The following is a 16838-nucleotide window of genomic DNA, read 5'->3' on the forward strand; positions in this document are numbered from 1 at the left end:
CCTTCCCAGCATTCCCTGTGCTCTGTCCATCTGCCCAGCTCTTCTGCCCTCCTCTTGTGTGGGGTCCACAGTGCAGACAGCCTGAGGCTTCCAGGCTCCACATTCTGAGTGTACCCGACAATCGGGTATAAACGGCGCATCCATTCTGAGTACATCGATGGAAGTAACATGAACGCCACATTCTGAGTGTACCCGACCAATCAGGACTGGATTAGTAATCATGGAAACGCATCCACATTCTGAGTGTACCCGACCAATCAGGACTGGACTAGTAGTCACGGAAACGCATGATTCCCTGCTCTCGACCGGAAGTCGCGTGTGGTCCTGTGGGCCAGCGAAATGTCCCCTGGAGTGAGACTTCCTGTCTGTAGAGATGAGCTGAATAACTGCTCCCTTCTGCTGCAGGCTGCTGCTGGAAAGCAAAAACATACTAAGCACAGAATTTAACAAATAGAGTATTATTTTAATAGACCCTTGAAAAATATCTTTCTTTATTTGTCTTTTTGTCGTTCTTCATATTTGCCGAGCAGACTTTTGCCCCATCAGTTTTTACATAAAATGAGTTTCCACAGCTGTGCATGTACGAAAGGGGTTCTTTGGGGGAGAGATGTGTGAGAGTTTTTGTGAAGCGATCTACTTCAAGGAGTGAAAGACAGTTCCAGTTTTTCCACCTTTATTTGGCCAGAGGATCTCCTGAATGATCCTGTAAGGGTTCAGCCAATCACGCGCCTCCAGACAGTGACATCATGTGTCCTCGGCAGTCATGTGACCACAGGGTGATGACACAGTCACGCCCCTCCCCCCCCAGGTGGTTACGCAGTCCAGACCCCCACGCACTTCCTTCCTTCCCGCCTCGGGGGACATTCCGCTCCCCAACAAATCTCCCATGATTCCTTTCTTCCTTTTCCCTCCTGCTTCGTGCCTTTTCTGCAGTTCTGCCCTTTTCACACACGCACACACACGCTCCTGTGACGCAGATTTATTTACTCATATTTAGGTATTTATTGATTTATGTATTAATACATTCTTTAAGCCAGGGAACCTGCCGTTAAATGAGAGTGAGAGTGTGGAAAGGCCTTTTGAGCCGACATGCGAAAGTATTTTATATTGCAAACATTGTTTTAATGTGATAGATGAGGAGTCTAATTTTAGAGGTTTTTTTTGCACACGTGTGACCTGGCTGGTCTCGGGCCCGGCGCTGCCATATAAGGGGCTGTGGAGTAATGGCTCCGGCTCCCTGCAGAAGGGCAGAAACGGAGGTGCTGTCGGATCGATGTGTTCTCAAACGGCACCTTTGGCTGCTAGCGCCAGGAGGGGAAAATGTAGCTGCATTGCCTCATTTATTAAGCTTTCAGCCTAGGCTTTATAAAAATACCCTTTTACTTAAATGGCCCTGCAAAGGCTCATTTCAGCGTTGTAAATAGAAGAGGTGCTTTGCGTGCGGAAATGTCGCTGAAGGCACTGATTGTCTGTCCTCTGCTCTCTCTCTCTGTCCCCGCAGTGCGAAAGAGAAGGCTTGAGGGGGGGCCCATCTTCCCCAAATGTCGGACGAGTGTGTAGCCACCCCTGTGTGGGAGGAGCCTGCTGGGGCCAGCCCCGCCCCCCTGCCCTGCCCCACCCCGTCCCCCCTCCTCTCCCTCCACCCCCCTTGCCCCATTCCCCGGGGGTGGGGCCTGTCAGTCAGCACAGGGGGCGGGGTTTCGCCTGTCCCGCACGAGCTGTCCCGCAGAGCTCTCCTGTGTGTGTGTACCCTGACATGTGTTTATTTTTATATGGGTTAGTTATTACAGATCATCTGTTCATTCTGAGACCGGCCCTGCTCTCAATGTGCAGCGCTCTGGCGCTCGAGTGTGGTCCCTCCAGGGCTGTGTAGTGCATAAGGGGGGGTGCATGGGGGGGGGGGGGGGTAGTGTGCCAGTCACCGCGGGTTAAATGCCATAACGGTAGCCGTGTGTCCAGACATACGGCCTGTGATGTCTTAACTCTGCTGTGATGTAGGTGTATGTGGGTGTGCCCAGAACAGTAAATACGAACAAGTTAACATTAAAGAAAAAGCACTGTAGTCTGCTTTGGCCATGCGGAGTGGAACTTGTAAAACTGGGTGCTGCAGATGGAGATGTGTTTTCGGAAACCCCTGCATTTGCATGTTAGGGTGTTTTTGGAAGGAACTGCATGCCAGTGCTGTGGCTGTGGCCTTGTTTAGGGGCCTACTCAATTCAGAGCCACTCATAAGAGTAGCTGTGCAGCTGAACAAACTAACAGACAGACTAATATCTGCTCTCTATCACTCAGTGAGTCCACTGACATTATCAGTTGTTTGTGACAGAACTTATATTTCACTTTCTGGATGTGGATATTGTTTCAGTTTTTGTGCATGTTCCTGATTGGCCCAGAGGGTTCTTGCGCATGTTCCTGATTGGCCCAAGCGGTTTTTGCACATGTTCCTGATTGGCCCAGCCTGTTTTTGTGCATGTTCCTGATTGGCCCAGACGGTTTTTGTGCGCGATGGTGGTGCTCGCGCTCATTTGGGAAGCCCCATTGGGTTCCCTGAGCTCTGGTTGCATGGGCGTACAAAATGGTTCCATCCAAAATAAATAAATGATGGTTAAATAAAAATTAAGCCTTATTTTTAGAAGAGCATTTGGATAATATTACACACACACACACACACACACCCACCCTCTGGAGGCATAGTGACATTGTACAGGCTCCTTTGGAATGCTTTAAATCTGTTTTTTTTGCTTGAGGCCAAAAGCCCTGGAATGCCCTAATACGCTGGAAACCTCTGTAGGCCCGATATCTGAAATATCCTCCATCACGCACAGAATCTGACTGGTGTCGCCCGAAAACGTGCACTAAGGCTGAACTAACAGGCTCCCAGGGAGTGAATTCTCCACCCCGCTGTTTTAAAGCAACAGTTACTTTTCGAGCTTGTCACTAATCTCTGTGGGTTATGGTGGAGGATGTGGCATATCTTAAAATCTGACACAGTGGACAAGGACAGCAGTGCAGCAGTGTTTGGCACTCACTGTGTTCCTTTATAATCAAATTTAAAGGTCCGTATTCACTCCCAATCGCTCAGACACAACAATAGCGAATAGAAAACGGTTTGAATATGTTGTGACAGTTTGCTAACTTCCGCCATTTTGAGTGCTCGTCTGGTTTCTGTGGAGACGAAGTCGAGGACCACACAGGTGCCAGACAGGTGGAGTTATATTTTTGTGTTTTTGACCGCAGTTCCTCTTGCTCTGGGCAAACCTCCATCTGCATGTGTAGCCAAGAATTTTAATCTTGCAGAAAAACCTGTCAGCTGCTGCAGCAGCATATCCTGAGTTCTGTTTGAGGAGCGATATGGAGTGCTCGTATACTTCTGTGTAATATTCTGTTGGTGTACCGCAATTATGAAATGGCTGACCCACTATTTGATTTTTGCTTCAGTTTTTTAAAAATATTTGCAGCAATAACAATATAGCCTCCAATTTATGTGGGAGTAGGTCCCTACACACATCCAGTTTTATTCAGTCTATCCCAACACGCCTGTACTTTAATTCAGATGTATGCTCTAATGAGTTAGACTGGCTCTCTGAGAGTATGTGTTCATTCGGCATTCATTAATGGGCAGAGCTGGAACACTACCTCTGCTTACCAGGGCAAACACAAAAAATATGAAAAAAAATGTTGAAAAATTGTTGAACATCCATACAAAAATGAATTATATACCATACCGCATCCTCACACACTCAGAATATATTTTAAATTATTTTTCGGTTAGACTTGTTTTCTGGACCCGTGTCAGTTCAGTTCACCTGTGCTCAGTGAATACCTGCCCCCACAGTGGTGTCACACTGATCTATGTGTCTATTTGGATCTGAAAACGACAGGTTAGCGTGTGTTACAGTAAATGACCTGTGTAATGCGTGCCTTAGTGGTACCAGCCCTGCTTTACAGTGGTGTTCCCACAGTGTGCCTGAGAAGGTTGCAGGAACTTGATCGTTTTGCTTCAGCGTTGCGTAAATGCTGGAATGGTATCTGTCGGCTTTAGCAGTCCTGGTTCTCAGTCCCTGTTGGAGAGCACATTGCCTTGAGCCTGTATTCTGGTGTTCATTAGTGGCCTGAGGACCTGGGGAAACGTGTGGGAGAACGGGACTGTAGTGCAGCCGCTGAACATGAATTAAAACAGTGTTACCCCCCCCACTGCAGCCCAGCTAGGTACATTAGTTCATGTATATTTTGTTTAGTGCACATTATTTATTGCTTCTTGATAAAAACCAAGTTTGAAACTATTTTTGTATAATGGGTTTTTTGTGTGTGTGTCTCTTCAATTTATCAACTTCCAGGTGCCACTGGGGGTGTAGGGTGTAAGGGGGTGGGGGAAGGTGTAGGGGTGTGGGGGGGCGGGAGGATTTGGTGTGGGGTGGAGGGGGGTTCGAGGATCCGCTCCTCTCTGGCGGATTGTTTCCGCAGGGCCCCCAGTTGACCACTGCCTGCCTGAGGTTTGCAGCTCATGACCTCATCTGCCTTGTCATCCTCCCGGGAGCTTTTACACCAATCGGAGCGATTCTAAAAGCTGTTTGAGGCCTAACCACTCTACATACTTTCTGCTCTTCCTGCCAACGTAATTCTGGCACAGTATCTCATATGTGCCCACTGGTACGATTCAGGGGGTCAAGGGCAGGTCAAAGAGGGTCAAGATGTTTTAATGGCCCAATGACAGTCCTCAGATTGACATCAGCTCAAACAGTGATGTTTTTAAAGACTAGTACATAAAGGAGACGCTTAAATCCTGTACACTAGAGCTGTACACACCAAGTTCTTCAGCTCCACTAATGTAGGATTCTAGACCGCACAGAATTCTTTTAAATGTATATCAAGAACTTTATTAAAGAGAAATAATATTACAAGAAAGAAATTAAGGCAATTAATTTTGAATTTGAACAGTAAAAAAATAAGTAGATAGAGCAAAGAACTGGTCCACTTTATTTTTTTATTTTTTTATTTTTTTTTTGGGGGGGGGGGGGTCTCCAAGCCAAATGGCTGAAGTTCCAGCTCTCCAACAAACCATCAAACTATCATTACAGCACAAACCCAGAGGTTACTCTGTCTGAAGTGGATGATGGAGTACATTACTCAGGACAGCATGCTGTGGCCAAAACTGTTCTGAATCAGTGCAGATGAGCTATGCGATGTAACCTTACCCCTCCCCCCCCCCCCACCTCCGCTGCCCTGTCCCAAACTCCTTTTAAAGTCCTGAGATCGAGAGGCGTCCCGTGTTTTCCTAAATTGTGGATTTGTATCCCAAACTATCGCATTACATGCGCTAACCATTAAAAATTCTGAGAGGGAAAAGAGGGGGATCTCGCGGTTGGCGGGGGATGACATCACTGCAATGAGAGCCAGCAGTTTGACATCCTGAAACGCAGGAGGACCTCTCTGGGGGGCGAAGGGTCAGAGGTGCTCTTCAGCCAAGTCAGACATTTGGCTCCATGTCCTGCTCTTTCATTCCAGGGCTTTATTTTGGCAGTGAACTTGTCTAAAAAGAACCCCAGTTATGTGCACTCCTTAGTCCAGTAAATGCCTGGTGCTGATTGTGGGCTACTTTCACTTTTTTAATTTAAACCCTATTAAGGATGGTTTGGCCATCAGTCATGGGATGGTTTGATCCAACAACAGTATTTTGCCTTTCCACAGCACAAAACATTTGATTGGGTTACCATGTGATAGCTCCTCCCATTTTCTAGTCACATGACACCTCTGCAGGTAATTTAGGCCTTGAAAACAAAGGTGTGTGGAGGTGTGTAAGCAAACAAAGGTAACACTCTGTGCGAAGCCTGCTTGTTCTCCATGAGTTTGAGTGGGTTTCCTACAGAATAAGAAATTAGCCCCCTGGCTAACTATCACACATTTACAGAAATGTTATTAATGCACATTGTCCCTGTCAAATAAACTAATAATAATAAACCAGTTTATGCTATGGCTCTCTCCAGGACTGGGGTCTGACACCTCTAGTGCATAATTACATTAGTGATATAAAATAGTTTTTCATAAAACTGACTCATTGTCACGTGTAAGTTCATCAGAATATGCTTTTCGCCAACAGGACATTACATTTTTCTGTTTCTAAAAAAGGAGATTTGTTTAGAATGTGATCAAAGTAACTCACTTGACACAAGGAGAAACAATCACTACCTCTGATTAATTTTGTAGTTCTCTGGGACAGAATATCCTACGTGTGAGCAAGCAGCATTTAGACTTCCGGTCAATAGTTTCTGGTAACAGCTGCCGGTAAAATTGTATCAAAATAAGAGTTGAAAGGCGCGCCAGTGAAGGGCCATCCATTCTTTGAGCCACAAACTGCAGATTAATGAGACATCGTGTCCTCCTTTTAACTTGTAACATCAGCCGTGTATTAGTGTGTTACATTTTATTAGCATTTGTGTCAATTAAAATCCATTTTTGAAAAAAGTCAAAAGGCAGTAACCTGAGAAACACGTACTTTTATTTTGAAAACTTTCTAACCGGAACCGGAGCAGCGAAGCTGCTATTTCAATTGTCAAGTGATGTCGGTGAGCTTGCAAACTCGACTGCGAACCAGAAAAAGAACGAATAGACTGCTACACAGTCTAGTTCAGTAGGTTCAGTACTCGACATAGCTAACTATCAACATTTAAAGATTTGCCCTGATTTAAAAAAAAAAATAGAAGGCGTGAAAGACGAGGTAAAAAATGTCGAACGAAATACTGTTCCGTACCCAGCTTGCTTCCATAATGGAGGTGCTGGCGAACGCGGCCGTGGAGGAAATATGCAAACTCGTGGACGATGGATACGCGGTTGTGCATCTGCAAATGTCGGAGTACCAAAAAGAGAACGAGGCTCTGAAGGTGGCTCTCCACCTTATGGAGCTGAAGGCAGCGCGGGGTTGCGCAGAGAGAGCGAGAGCGCCAGAGAACCACCTGGATCCGTATTCGGACGGAGCTCTGACGTTGCGGGACAAGCCGAGAGGAACATCCAGTAAGTAGCGAGCTGGTGTTAACTTATGTGTAGATCTAAGCATTGGGGATTCCTCGTTCTTGACTGTCATGCATAAAGCGCTGTGTAGTTGTCCACTGGTTATATTGGTCCCTACAGTGTAGCGTTTTAGCCAGTTTCCTGCACGTTCATTTCAGAGGAGGGTCCTACTGTTGCCGGAAACAGGGTGCTTGGAAATCCTGGAGACGTTTGTCCACAGGGTTTTCACCCGGCTGTGGAGGAGGGCAACCCAGTCACGACTTTCAGCTTGAAGCAGGTCGAGGTAAGTTCAGGGAGTCAGTCTTTGAACTTTGTGATGTTGGCAGGACATCGATATGTAATTTACATGAACAGGTTTTCTGTCGCTCTTTACTCGCATTGAGGTTTCCTGTAATGTTATCTGAGGGCTAGCTGACGGTTGTCACAAATATATGAGATTTAGGAGCTGACAGACAGCTGACAACTGCCCCGTCCCAGAAATCTTCAAGCGTGTAACGTTGTGTTTCGTGTATGCGGCATTTTGTCCGCAGGTATATATTATTTTATGTTGATAGCAGGAAGGCAGAAAAGTCACGCCAACAAAATTTGGTCTGTTGCGTTCTGCTCAGCGCTGTTGATGTGACATCACTGATCGCAGAATTTACTCTTCATAATGAAACATCCGCAAATACAGTTAATTAAATTCAATTACCAGTACCAGTGCTAGAATGTTCGGTTAAGAACATTCTGATCACGCATTTGTCATCGTGCGTCTTAATGGGTTAAGTGCAAGTTTAAAAAGCTTGTGTTTGTGTGGTTTTCACCGCTTCTGCGTTATTCTGTCGCAGCCTGCGGGAGCAGATAATGACAGGAACACATGCATTCTAATCAAGGAAGAAATCCCAGAGGGAAGCAGCAATGCCCACGCAGACATGAAGATCCCCGTGCAGGGTGAGTTTGTGTGGGGTGTGAGGGGGGAGGGGTGCATACTGCCCCAGATTAATTCGGTTAGTGTCCTGTAATAAATACAGGTGAGTAACATGCTTATTCCAGGATGAGAACAGGGTTATTACAGGTTAGTAACATGCTTATTCCAGGATGAGAACAGGGTTATTACAGGTTAGTAACATGCTTATTCCAGGATGAGAACAGGGTTATTCCAGGATGAGAACAGGGTCATTACAGGTTAGTAACAGGGTTATTACGGAATTGTAACAGTATTGTTCCAGGTGAGTAGCAGGCTGTTGTAATTGGCTGTCCCCCCCCCCCCGCAGGAGCACTGGATTCGGGCACTGGGGAGGAGGACGGGGTCCCTGCGCTGGGACTCGGGGTATCGGCTGCAGAGTGCCCGCAGGAGCACCGGGCGGGGCGCGGGACCGCCGTTTGGGAGGTCAGTGGTGCGGAAGCCGTGCTTAGATTACAGGCGGAGAACATGGCCGCCCCGAGGCTGGGAGAGCGGGCCCCGCTGAGCGCGCGCGGGTCTCAGTGTTCCACCGCCGCGTTCCGCGCTCCCGGGCAGGCGCCCGCCCAGGCCCCGCCCCGCCCTTTCCGCGGAGCGGAGCTGCGGCCCGTCCCTAAAGAGCTCGCGGGGACCTGTGCGCGCCCGTCGCCTAGCGACCCGGAGCCGAGAGCAGACGGGGTGGTGATGGACTCCGTTAAAGAGGAATCTGTGACTCAGCTCCCCGAGTGGGACAAAGACCCAGCCCCGCTGCGCGCACGTCACCGTGACGACAGGGACGCGGAAGAGGCGCCGCCAGGGCCCGTTAACCCCTCTAGCCTCCCGCTCGTCTGGCCCGCCGGCGGGGAAATCGCCACGGCGACCTGCGACTCGGACGCCGGCGGCCTGGACGGCCTCGTCGCCTGCGAGAGAGACTTCGGCTTCGCGGCCGGCTGCAACGGTTCGGCCAAGGAGAAGCGGTTCGTCTGCCGGTTCTGCGGGAAGGGCTTCACGCGGCTGAACGCTCTGGAGATCCACCAGCGGGTGCACACCGGGGAGAAGCCCTTCCGCTGCGCGCAGTGCGGCAAGCGCTTCTCCGACTCCAGCAACCACCGGAGGCACCAGAGCGTGCACACGCGGGAGAGGCCGTTCAGCTGCACGCAGTGCGAGCGCAGCTTCTCCCACCACTACCAGCTCAAGGTGCACCAGCGGGTCCACACGGGGGACCGCCCCTTCTGCTGCGTGCACTGTGGGAAGAAGTTCGGCGAGCGGAGTTTCCTGAAAATGCACCAACAGAGAGACCACGCCCCCCTGTATGTCACATGACCTGGATTTAACAGTATCCGCACCATTGAGACATCAGAGCACACCCATCCGGGGTTTGTTTTCTTGGCATATGGACTTATCTAGAGTGGCATACAGATGCATTGTGGGACGGTTATATTCCAGCCCAGAGTGCAGAAGATGGATACTGATAGGCCAGTAATGCTTTACCATGGGCATGTAGGACGTGGATGAAAAATGAGCACAGCAGTGGGTTCATTAACACCAATGTGGCTCCTGGCTAGCCATGGGCTGTGTGAGCTTCTGACGGTGTCATAAGTGCTGTATGAACTACCCATCATTGTTTGATTCCTTACATATTTTATAAAATCCTAATATCAGCATTTACAGAGTTTTGATAATATTGTTTGAGCTTGTGCACGCATGCACGCACCTACACACTCACAGTTCTGCGTAAATTTGACTAGCAAGTAAACAGTTATCTTAAATGGATTGCAAGTAGGTTAGCTAGCGATTTACCGAAGTTAATCTCAAGCCAACATTACCTTAAGTTCTGCACAGAGTGACTAATGATGCTCCTGTATGATGTGTGATGTATGAATGGTGATGTATGTGTGATGTATGATGTGTATTGTATGATGTATGAAGTGTAATGTGTGATATGAAATGGCTGCAGACTTGTCCAGGGCCGTCTGTCTGTGCTGAATATTACGAGTAAATAATGGGTGAAGAGTCCTTTTCATAATAAAAGGGCAATAATGTGAAAAATAGAAAAGGCTATCAGGATGGTATGAAGAGAAATTACAGTGGCTTCAATGCCTGAGGTTTAAACGCAGTGGTCTACCGTGGAGGCGGTACCCAGCCTGTTCCCGTTCCACATAGAGGTTTGTGTGCGTGAGGTTGCTCTGCATCGCACAGCCGAACCCAGGGGCCGCAGGAGGGCTGGAAGTGGTAACACTGGCTTTACAGTGGGAAGTGTGGGGGCAGGGCCGGCCCTGTGTGGGGGTGTTCAGGTTTTTTTTTTTTCTTTAAGAAGCTTGTGTGGTAGTATTATAATTTCCAGAGGTTGTACATATGAATAGGTACATTTTATATACTTTATTCACATTCCCTCTGGGTTCTTAGTCGGCATAAGCTCTTCACTCCCAGTAACCTGTGTCGTTATGTTGATACTGGAAATGGCACTAACTGAAAGCAAAATGAAACATTACTTTTTAAGACTGATCTGATGACGTGCTCATGTGCAGCCTCTTGAGGCCTTGTGTCCCTCTATAAGCTGCTTTGGAGGAGTTTATTTTTTTTGCTTTGGACCACAAACCCTGACCGCCCCCATACCAGCCACTGTGAAGCCTGTGGGAAACTTCTGTAAATATCTAAGATATCCTTTACTGCGCACAAAACCTTTCTGGGCCAATGGGAAGGACAGTGAAGTGAAGTAATATCAAAAGATAGCAGAAAATGAGCACTGTCGCTTTAAATGTGCAAGGTATCATGGGTCACGTTTTGAACTTTTTGATGTCATCCCTGCTTTCCCATTGGCCATTATCTCACTTCACTGAAAACGTGCTGGTGCTGTCCACAACACATTTTAGTGAATATTTCAAAGGTGCAACAGGGTTCAACAGGAAATAGGGTGTGTGATTCTCATATCTGTCAGTCCTACGTATCTCTGGTCAAAAGGAAAAGCGTTTTCTTTTGTGTGACTGTTTCCCCCCTGTTTTCATGCTAATCAGGTAGATGTCCCAGGTGGCATCTGGTATTAAATAAAAAACTATTATGATATGATTACAATTATTTATTACCTCTCCAGAGCAACTTGCACAACTTGCATCTGAGTGTTTGTTCTTAATTGGTACTTAATTGATTAAGGAATGTGGCCAAAATACTGGCTGTAGATTTTAGCTTATTTTAAAGCTTTTTTTTTGGAATGGCCAATCCGCTGCTCGGGGGATTAGCGGGATGAGCCACCCAGCAGCCCTCGGTCGTTGAAATGGAAAATAAAACCCGGGACCAGAGAACGCCCGACGTACATTTAACATCCGGCCCATTTATACATCTCTGCATGTTCTGAAGAGGAGTCCACAGCAAGCTCCTCTGTCATGGCTGTGCCCCGCTTGGGAAAGGAACCTGCAACTTTGGTGTGATGAGTTAACCACTTCTCCCAACGTAGCTGTGCTGCCACCCCTAGATGTAATGTCGCATGTAAATGAGTTTAGTTGCCTAGTTTCTCTAAACCTCTCCCCTTGGCTTAGTGTCAGTGTTTCAACACCACTCACATTAGTTGTCCTTCAGTAAGTATTGCAGATTTAACCTGTTATTATTTATTTTTAGATTTATGCCTATCAGTTATGCCTAAAATTGATCTAATATCTATTATTCAAGTGTGTTGCATTTTTTTAAGTTAAAAGACTGAGTATTATGTGGTTAAAGATATATGAGCTGATGTTATGGTGAAAAGCACTGAGGTTTGATTGCCACTTCCTGGTTCCATGGAAGGATCCATGGGATGAAGAATAACCTCTGATTATAATATCTGTTGTAATTCCAGTTTTTAAAAAATATTGAGAATAGATATGCAGTGTTTCCCTTGTACAAAATTCAGAAAATTTGTAAAACTGGGGAAATATGCAGACATTTTCCAACTGAAGATTAATTTCGTTCATTTTTTAAATGCGCGCGCACACTGTTTTGAAAATCTAATTTCTGTCCTGACGTGTGTTCCGCGCTGTTTCCGGTGATTCCAGTCGTAATGATCAGGATTACGTCACTGCTAAACACGGGAAAATTTCATGGGAAATTAAAAAAGATTTAGCAGTGCATTGTGGGTAAGAGGAATAAGAAGCAACTCGAGAGCCCTTTGACAGCGGCTCAGTTAAAATGTGGGGCCATTTTGTTTTGATAAGCTGTGCGATTTAGAAATATTTTTGTTGAAGATTATTTTGGCGTGTGTTAAACTTTTCCTGACATTATGCTGTGTTTTCAGCCTGATTTTCTTTATGTATTTTTGTTCTTTTATCATGTCGGGGTCACGCTGGTTTATGTTTCTCCTTTTGATTTTTTTATGTTGATTAATAAAAACCAGAAACACCAGATTCTGCCTGTTTGATAAGCATAGTTTTTCTTGCTGCTGGTAAATGCATTCAACAAACAGCATCAAGTTAGCCCTGTCGGCTCAAACTACGTTTCCACTGCCTCTTCAAACCTTCACTGCAGACAGAAGTGGTCTTGTTCACGGTTATTGTGGAGGACAAGTAAAATAATTTACTTCATTTTGAAGTACAGTGCTCTGCTGCCAGTTGATTTGTGATTATTATTAGGAAATTAAAAATGGCACAGAGTTTCTCCCCCTAGTGGGACTGATGGCCTCATTCCTCTGTTGCAGTGTGCAGACCTGGAGGAGGGAAGGACTGAAGCGCTTCTGATAAAGGAGGAGAGATCGGAAGAGGACCGAGACCCACAGAGAGAGATTAACTCCAGGGAGGAGAGTAAGTAGAAATGAAGGCAACCACAGCAAAGGGGTTGTTAACATACAGCTATGTGGCAGAAGAGTTAGTCAATATATAGTTTGTAGTTATGTTGGCATCTGAAAAAGGATCTTCTGTACTGTTAGAAATGTGTTACTACTTGTTGGTGTGCCTTCTGGAAGTCATTTCTCAACATTAAATGTCAATAATTCAAATCAGCAAATATTTAAATAATTTCACAAGCCAGCACATAATTTCACACTGTAAAATGTTTATTTTATTACTCATTAAGTACCTCAGACTTAAATATACCTATAAAATATACTTAAATATACCAGCTGCACATAATTAGGCCCTTAAAGCATAGCCCCTTTTTTTATAATAATTTAATCTTAATATTTGGAAAAAATGAACACGTCCATGAAGTGGGTCAGCTAATGAGCTGACCTAATATAAAGACCCAGTCAGGATGTGAAGTTAATTTCTGTTTGTGAGAATGGAAAACCTTGTTTGACGGGGAGGTGTGTGCCCTTCCGCTGCAGGGAACGCGCTGCTGGGCGCTCTCGCCGCAGAGGAACGTTCCGGAAGCCGCCCGTCCCCCTTCGAGGCCGTCGGCGGGGGGCCGGAGGCTGCAGCTGCGGGCTCTGCGCTGGTTATTCTGGGCGGCGTGACCTCACCTGTGTGGAGCGGCGGCCTGGCCTCCGGAGCGCTTGGTGCTCAGAGCAGACCGCACGGAGGGCGGAGGCCGAGGGAGGCTCGCCTGCACGTCCCGCGCTCCCAGGCGGGACGGCGGGAGAACCCGGCGCCGCCCAGTTCAGACCCCCCCGGTGCGAAGTGGCCTCCCCCCCCCGAGAAAAGCTCCCTGGAGCCGCGAGGCCGGGCGGCTCCCCAGCGCTGGGGGGGAGCGGGGGAGAACGAGCGGTTTCTCTGTAAGTACTGCGGCAAAGGCTTCCGCTTCGCCGCCAAGCTGCAGGTGCACCACAGGGTGCACACGGGGGAGAAGCCGTACCGCTGCGCGCACTGCGGCCGCGGCTTCAGCCAGTCCTGCAGCCTCACGCGGCACCTGAACGTGCACACGGGCTACAAGCCCTTCAGCTGCGCGCAGTGCGGGAAGGGCTACACCAACAAGCGCAGCCTGAAGAAGCACCAGGCTGCTCACAGAGTGGAGCGGTTTGGGACGTAGTGGGGACCGCCCGCACCCGTCCGTTCAGACGGAAGAGGGGCTGTGCTCATCTTCTCAGCGCTGGGCTGTCGGGCGCTTCCTGTGTTGTGCGTTAAACCCTGGTCTTCCTGTGCAGACCCTTAAAGTGCAGCTCAACAGGTGAACCGCGAGTGGGATCATGGCGTCATCCCAGTCAGCTGAAACACTTTCTGGGCGATGCTAGCAGCAGTTGCGCATCTCCCCACCAGGCTGCTGCCCACAGGTCGGCACTGGCGTGGCCCACATTTGAAACTGAACCTTGGTGCTCATCCATGTGTTTTTTTTTCATCAAGAAATGAGCCTACTCAAAGCACACTGTAATGTGTTCAGCTAGTTTTGATCATGATTTTTTTGATTTTTAAAATGTAAAATATAAATGCATTTTATAACAGAAAATGACTGTGTGTGTGCATGTGTGTGTGAGTGAATAAGATCGACATCAATCTTAGACACGGTAAAAAGAGGTCAAAGCACATTTCCTTTTTATTAAATATACTTCAGTATCATTTTTCTTCTAAGGTAGTTATTTATAGCAGATACTGCACAGAGTCACTGGTCATGTGGTCAGTACTGGTGAAATCGGTGACAACTCTGCCAGTTTTGGCTGATGGAGCGGCTCTCTGAAATGTGTGTTCTGTTCACAGACCTCGATAAACCAGCATCCGGACAGCATCCGGGAACTGAGCGACTCTATAGTAATTTACTTCCGGGTTTATACGTCACGGTCCTTGTTTATAAACTTTTCCGGGTACTGGTGGGTGTCTATCTATTTTACCCAATGAACTACATATACAGTTAAGTTATTTTATTTGTGAAGATCGGGAGTTAAGCAACATGACTACCGGCCAAACATTCTGCTTTAGCTTTTAAATTCGCGTCGAACACTGCGCCCATGTAAAACAGGAAAAGTCAGAAAAAGAGCGTAACGTTGCCCGATGTGTGAGACGATGTGTGATTCTCTTGATTTCCACGCGCAGCTAGCTGCCATAATCGATGTTTTAGCAAAGTCTGCCGTTGCAGAAATAAGCAGACTCGTAGACGATGGTTACTCGCTTCTGCGCTTGGAAGTCTCTCAAAGTCAGAAACAGAACGAGGCTCTGAAGAGGAGATTGAGGATGATGGAGCAGAGGTTTGCTCAAGCGTTGATCCAGATTGAGCGAGCCGGAGTGCACGAGAACTTCCTAAATAATCGCACTGGGGTCCATATTTCAGAAAGATCAAAGAAAACAACAGGTACGGCAAATTAAAGTACTGCATTCTTGCCTTTCTGTATTGTGCATTTACAATCTGCCGGAGTTTTAGGCAGCTAGCTAGCTGTGTAATTACTTTAAACTAGAACTGTAATCATTGATTTTATCCTGCTTTTACTGTTCTGACATCAACGTGTTTAGCCAGGTTGTCGATGGCTAGGTGTTCGGTTGGTTATTGATGATGACTTTTTATTACTTTCGCCATTGCGGTAGAGGATTGTTCGCTAACTGACGAGGGAAAGGGGGAAAGGATGAATGTAACACTATGCAGCGATGGAGAGCTGGCAGCCGTGCACGAGGAACCCTCTCCAGGACAGCCTGACGTCACGAGTCCCGTGCAGGTCAGTCATGGTTGCACTTCAGACCAGGGTCTCTTAAAACTATGGATCGGGACCAAAAATGCGGAATTACGAAAGTGTATCTGGTGGGTCTTGGAATGAGTCTGTAGCGGAGACTATGCAGAAGGAGGCCACTAGGTTATGCATGGATGTGTATTTGACGGGTCTAAAGCAATTTATACAGTCTAAGGTCATTTTTAATTTGGGTCATAACATAGAAAAGTTTAAGAACCAGTAACTATAGGTCTTAAATATTGCGCTGCTGTGTATTGCATGGTTGTTGATTCCGTATTATGCGTATCTCCCGTAATGTTCCCTAACAGCTACTAGAGGTGGCAGAGACGGAGGCTAAATTAACCCTCATTAAACAGGAGAAGCCCGAAGAGGACCTGCGAAACGGTGAGTTCCCGCGAGAGATACAGTCCCGTCGGGAGAGCATGCGCAGTGACGGATGTTGCTTTAAATGCACCAGTCTGTGTATAAATAACATGAACGTGCTTGTCAGGATTCTATATTCGACGTTTTTAAAAATGTAGAAATACTGTGGCCACACATGCAGTGACCTAGCATTCTGTCTGGCCTCCTAGATTTCCATGTTCACATCCTTCCTCTGTCAAATCTTTAATAAATGGCCGCATATTCATACCATCAGATTTAATCGAACGCCAGTTTATAACAGTGTGCACATGTTTACTTTTTTGCTTCCAGGAGTGGTGGAGTGGAGGGCAGGCAGCAGGGGAAAACGTCCTGTTGAGGAAACGCAGAATAAAGCAGCGAATCACACAGAGGAGCTCACTGAGCAGCACAGGACCGGACGCGCTGTTTGGGAGGTCAGTGGACTGGAGTCTGTCCTAAAAGCGGAGGGACAGAGCGAGTGCGTCGAGACGCTCCAACACAGAGGAGCGGAACACAGGGCAGGAGGACTGAACAGCGTGGACTCTGAGTTTATGCTGGAAAGGCCAGGCCAGCTGGGGTCCTACTGTACACAGGAGGCTGTGGAATTTGGGGGTGACAGTGCCTCAGACGTGAACTCAGAGCTCCGGCTGGTTCACGTAACCAAGGAGACTGGCGGGAAAAGCTGGTCATCTTTGGCGCCGCAAGATGAGAGTCCAGAAGTTGTAATAATGGACTCTGTGCCAGTCAAAATGGAGGACGGGGCGCAGATTCAGCCCTTCTGGAACATGGAGCCCCGCTCAGGAGCGTTTGGGACGCAGCGGAGGGGCAGCGTTTCTACCCCGTATGCAGACGGGACGGCCAGAGAGAGCGTGGCCCTGCCGCACGCTGAGCCCCCGGATGCGAGCGGATGTGTGTCCTTTGAACGCAGTCTCTTCCCATCGCCAAGCACAGTGACCTGTGCGGTGGGAACAAGGAAGGAGAGGT

General features: G+C 47.5%; 3 protein-coding genes across 5 annotated transcripts in view; all 3 read left to right on the top strand.

The window, feature by feature from the left end:
- tmod1 (tropomodulin 1) overlaps positions 1-4283 on the top strand; it is an 18486-nt gene extending 14203 nt beyond the window's left edge. For both annotated transcript variants that reach the window (XM_064337737.1, XM_064337738.1), the window contains one exon: positions 1502-4283. In XM_064337737.1, coding sequence (XP_064193807.1) covers positions 1502-1520 — 19 coding nt within the window. In that variant the 3' untranslated portion in view covers positions 1521-4283. The remainder of the gene's footprint in view (positions 1-1501) is intronic.
- Positions 4284-6489: 2206 nt separating this feature from the next.
- On the top strand, positions 6490-14266 carry LOC135255917 (zinc finger protein 316-like). Of its 2 annotated transcripts, XM_064337730.1 has the most exons (6): positions 6498-7008; positions 7164-7288; positions 7833-7935; positions 8259-8374; positions 12588-12690; positions 13212-14266. In XM_064337730.1, the coding sequence occupies exons 1-6, from the start codon at positions 6723-6725 to the stop codon at positions 13850-13852; spliced, it is 1374 nt and encodes a 457-aa protein (XP_064193800.1). In that variant the 5' UTR covers positions 6498-6722; the 3' UTR covers positions 13853-14266. The 2 variants fall into 2 exon arrangements, with proteins under 2 accessions (XP_064193799.1, XP_064193800.1); XM_064337729.1 differs by lacking the exons at positions 12588-12690; positions 13212-14266 and having other exon boundaries at positions 6490-7008; positions 8259-9588.
- A 133-nt stretch (positions 14267-14399) lies between these two features.
- The window catches only part of LOC135256190 (uncharacterized), a 52648-nt gene continuing 50209 nt past the window's right edge, over positions 14400-16838 (top strand). The window contains exons 1-3 of the mRNA XM_064338033.1: positions 14400-15103; positions 15334-15461; positions 15782-15857. Coding sequence (XP_064194103.1) covers positions 14806-15103; positions 15334-15461; positions 15782-15857 — 502 coding nt within the window. The 5' untranslated portion in view covers positions 14400-14805. The remainder of the gene's footprint in view (positions 15104-15333; positions 15462-15781; positions 15858-16838) is intronic.

Source organism: Anguilla rostrata, chromosome 5 (genome assembly GCF_018555375.3).
Source record: "Anguilla rostrata isolate EN2019 chromosome 5, ASM1855537v3, whole genome shotgun sequence".
Taxonomy (NCBI): domain Eukaryota; kingdom Metazoa; phylum Chordata; class Actinopteri; order Anguilliformes; family Anguillidae; genus Anguilla; species Anguilla rostrata.

Bases quoted from the DNA above. Each gene is read 5' to 3' on its own strand.
- LOC135255917 (XM_064337729.1), top strand. From the start codon at position 6,723: ATGTCGAACGAAATACTGTTCCGTACCCAGCTTGCTTCCATAATGGAG. The intron at 7,289-7,832 runs GTAAGTTCAGGG...ATTCTGTCGCAG, and splicing joins TCAGCTTGAAGCAGGTCGAG to CCTGCGGGAGCAGATAATGA. The intron at 7,936-8,258 runs GTGAGTTTGTGT...CCCCCCCCGCAG, and splicing joins CATGAAGATCCCCGTGCAGG to GAGCACTGGATTCGGGCACT.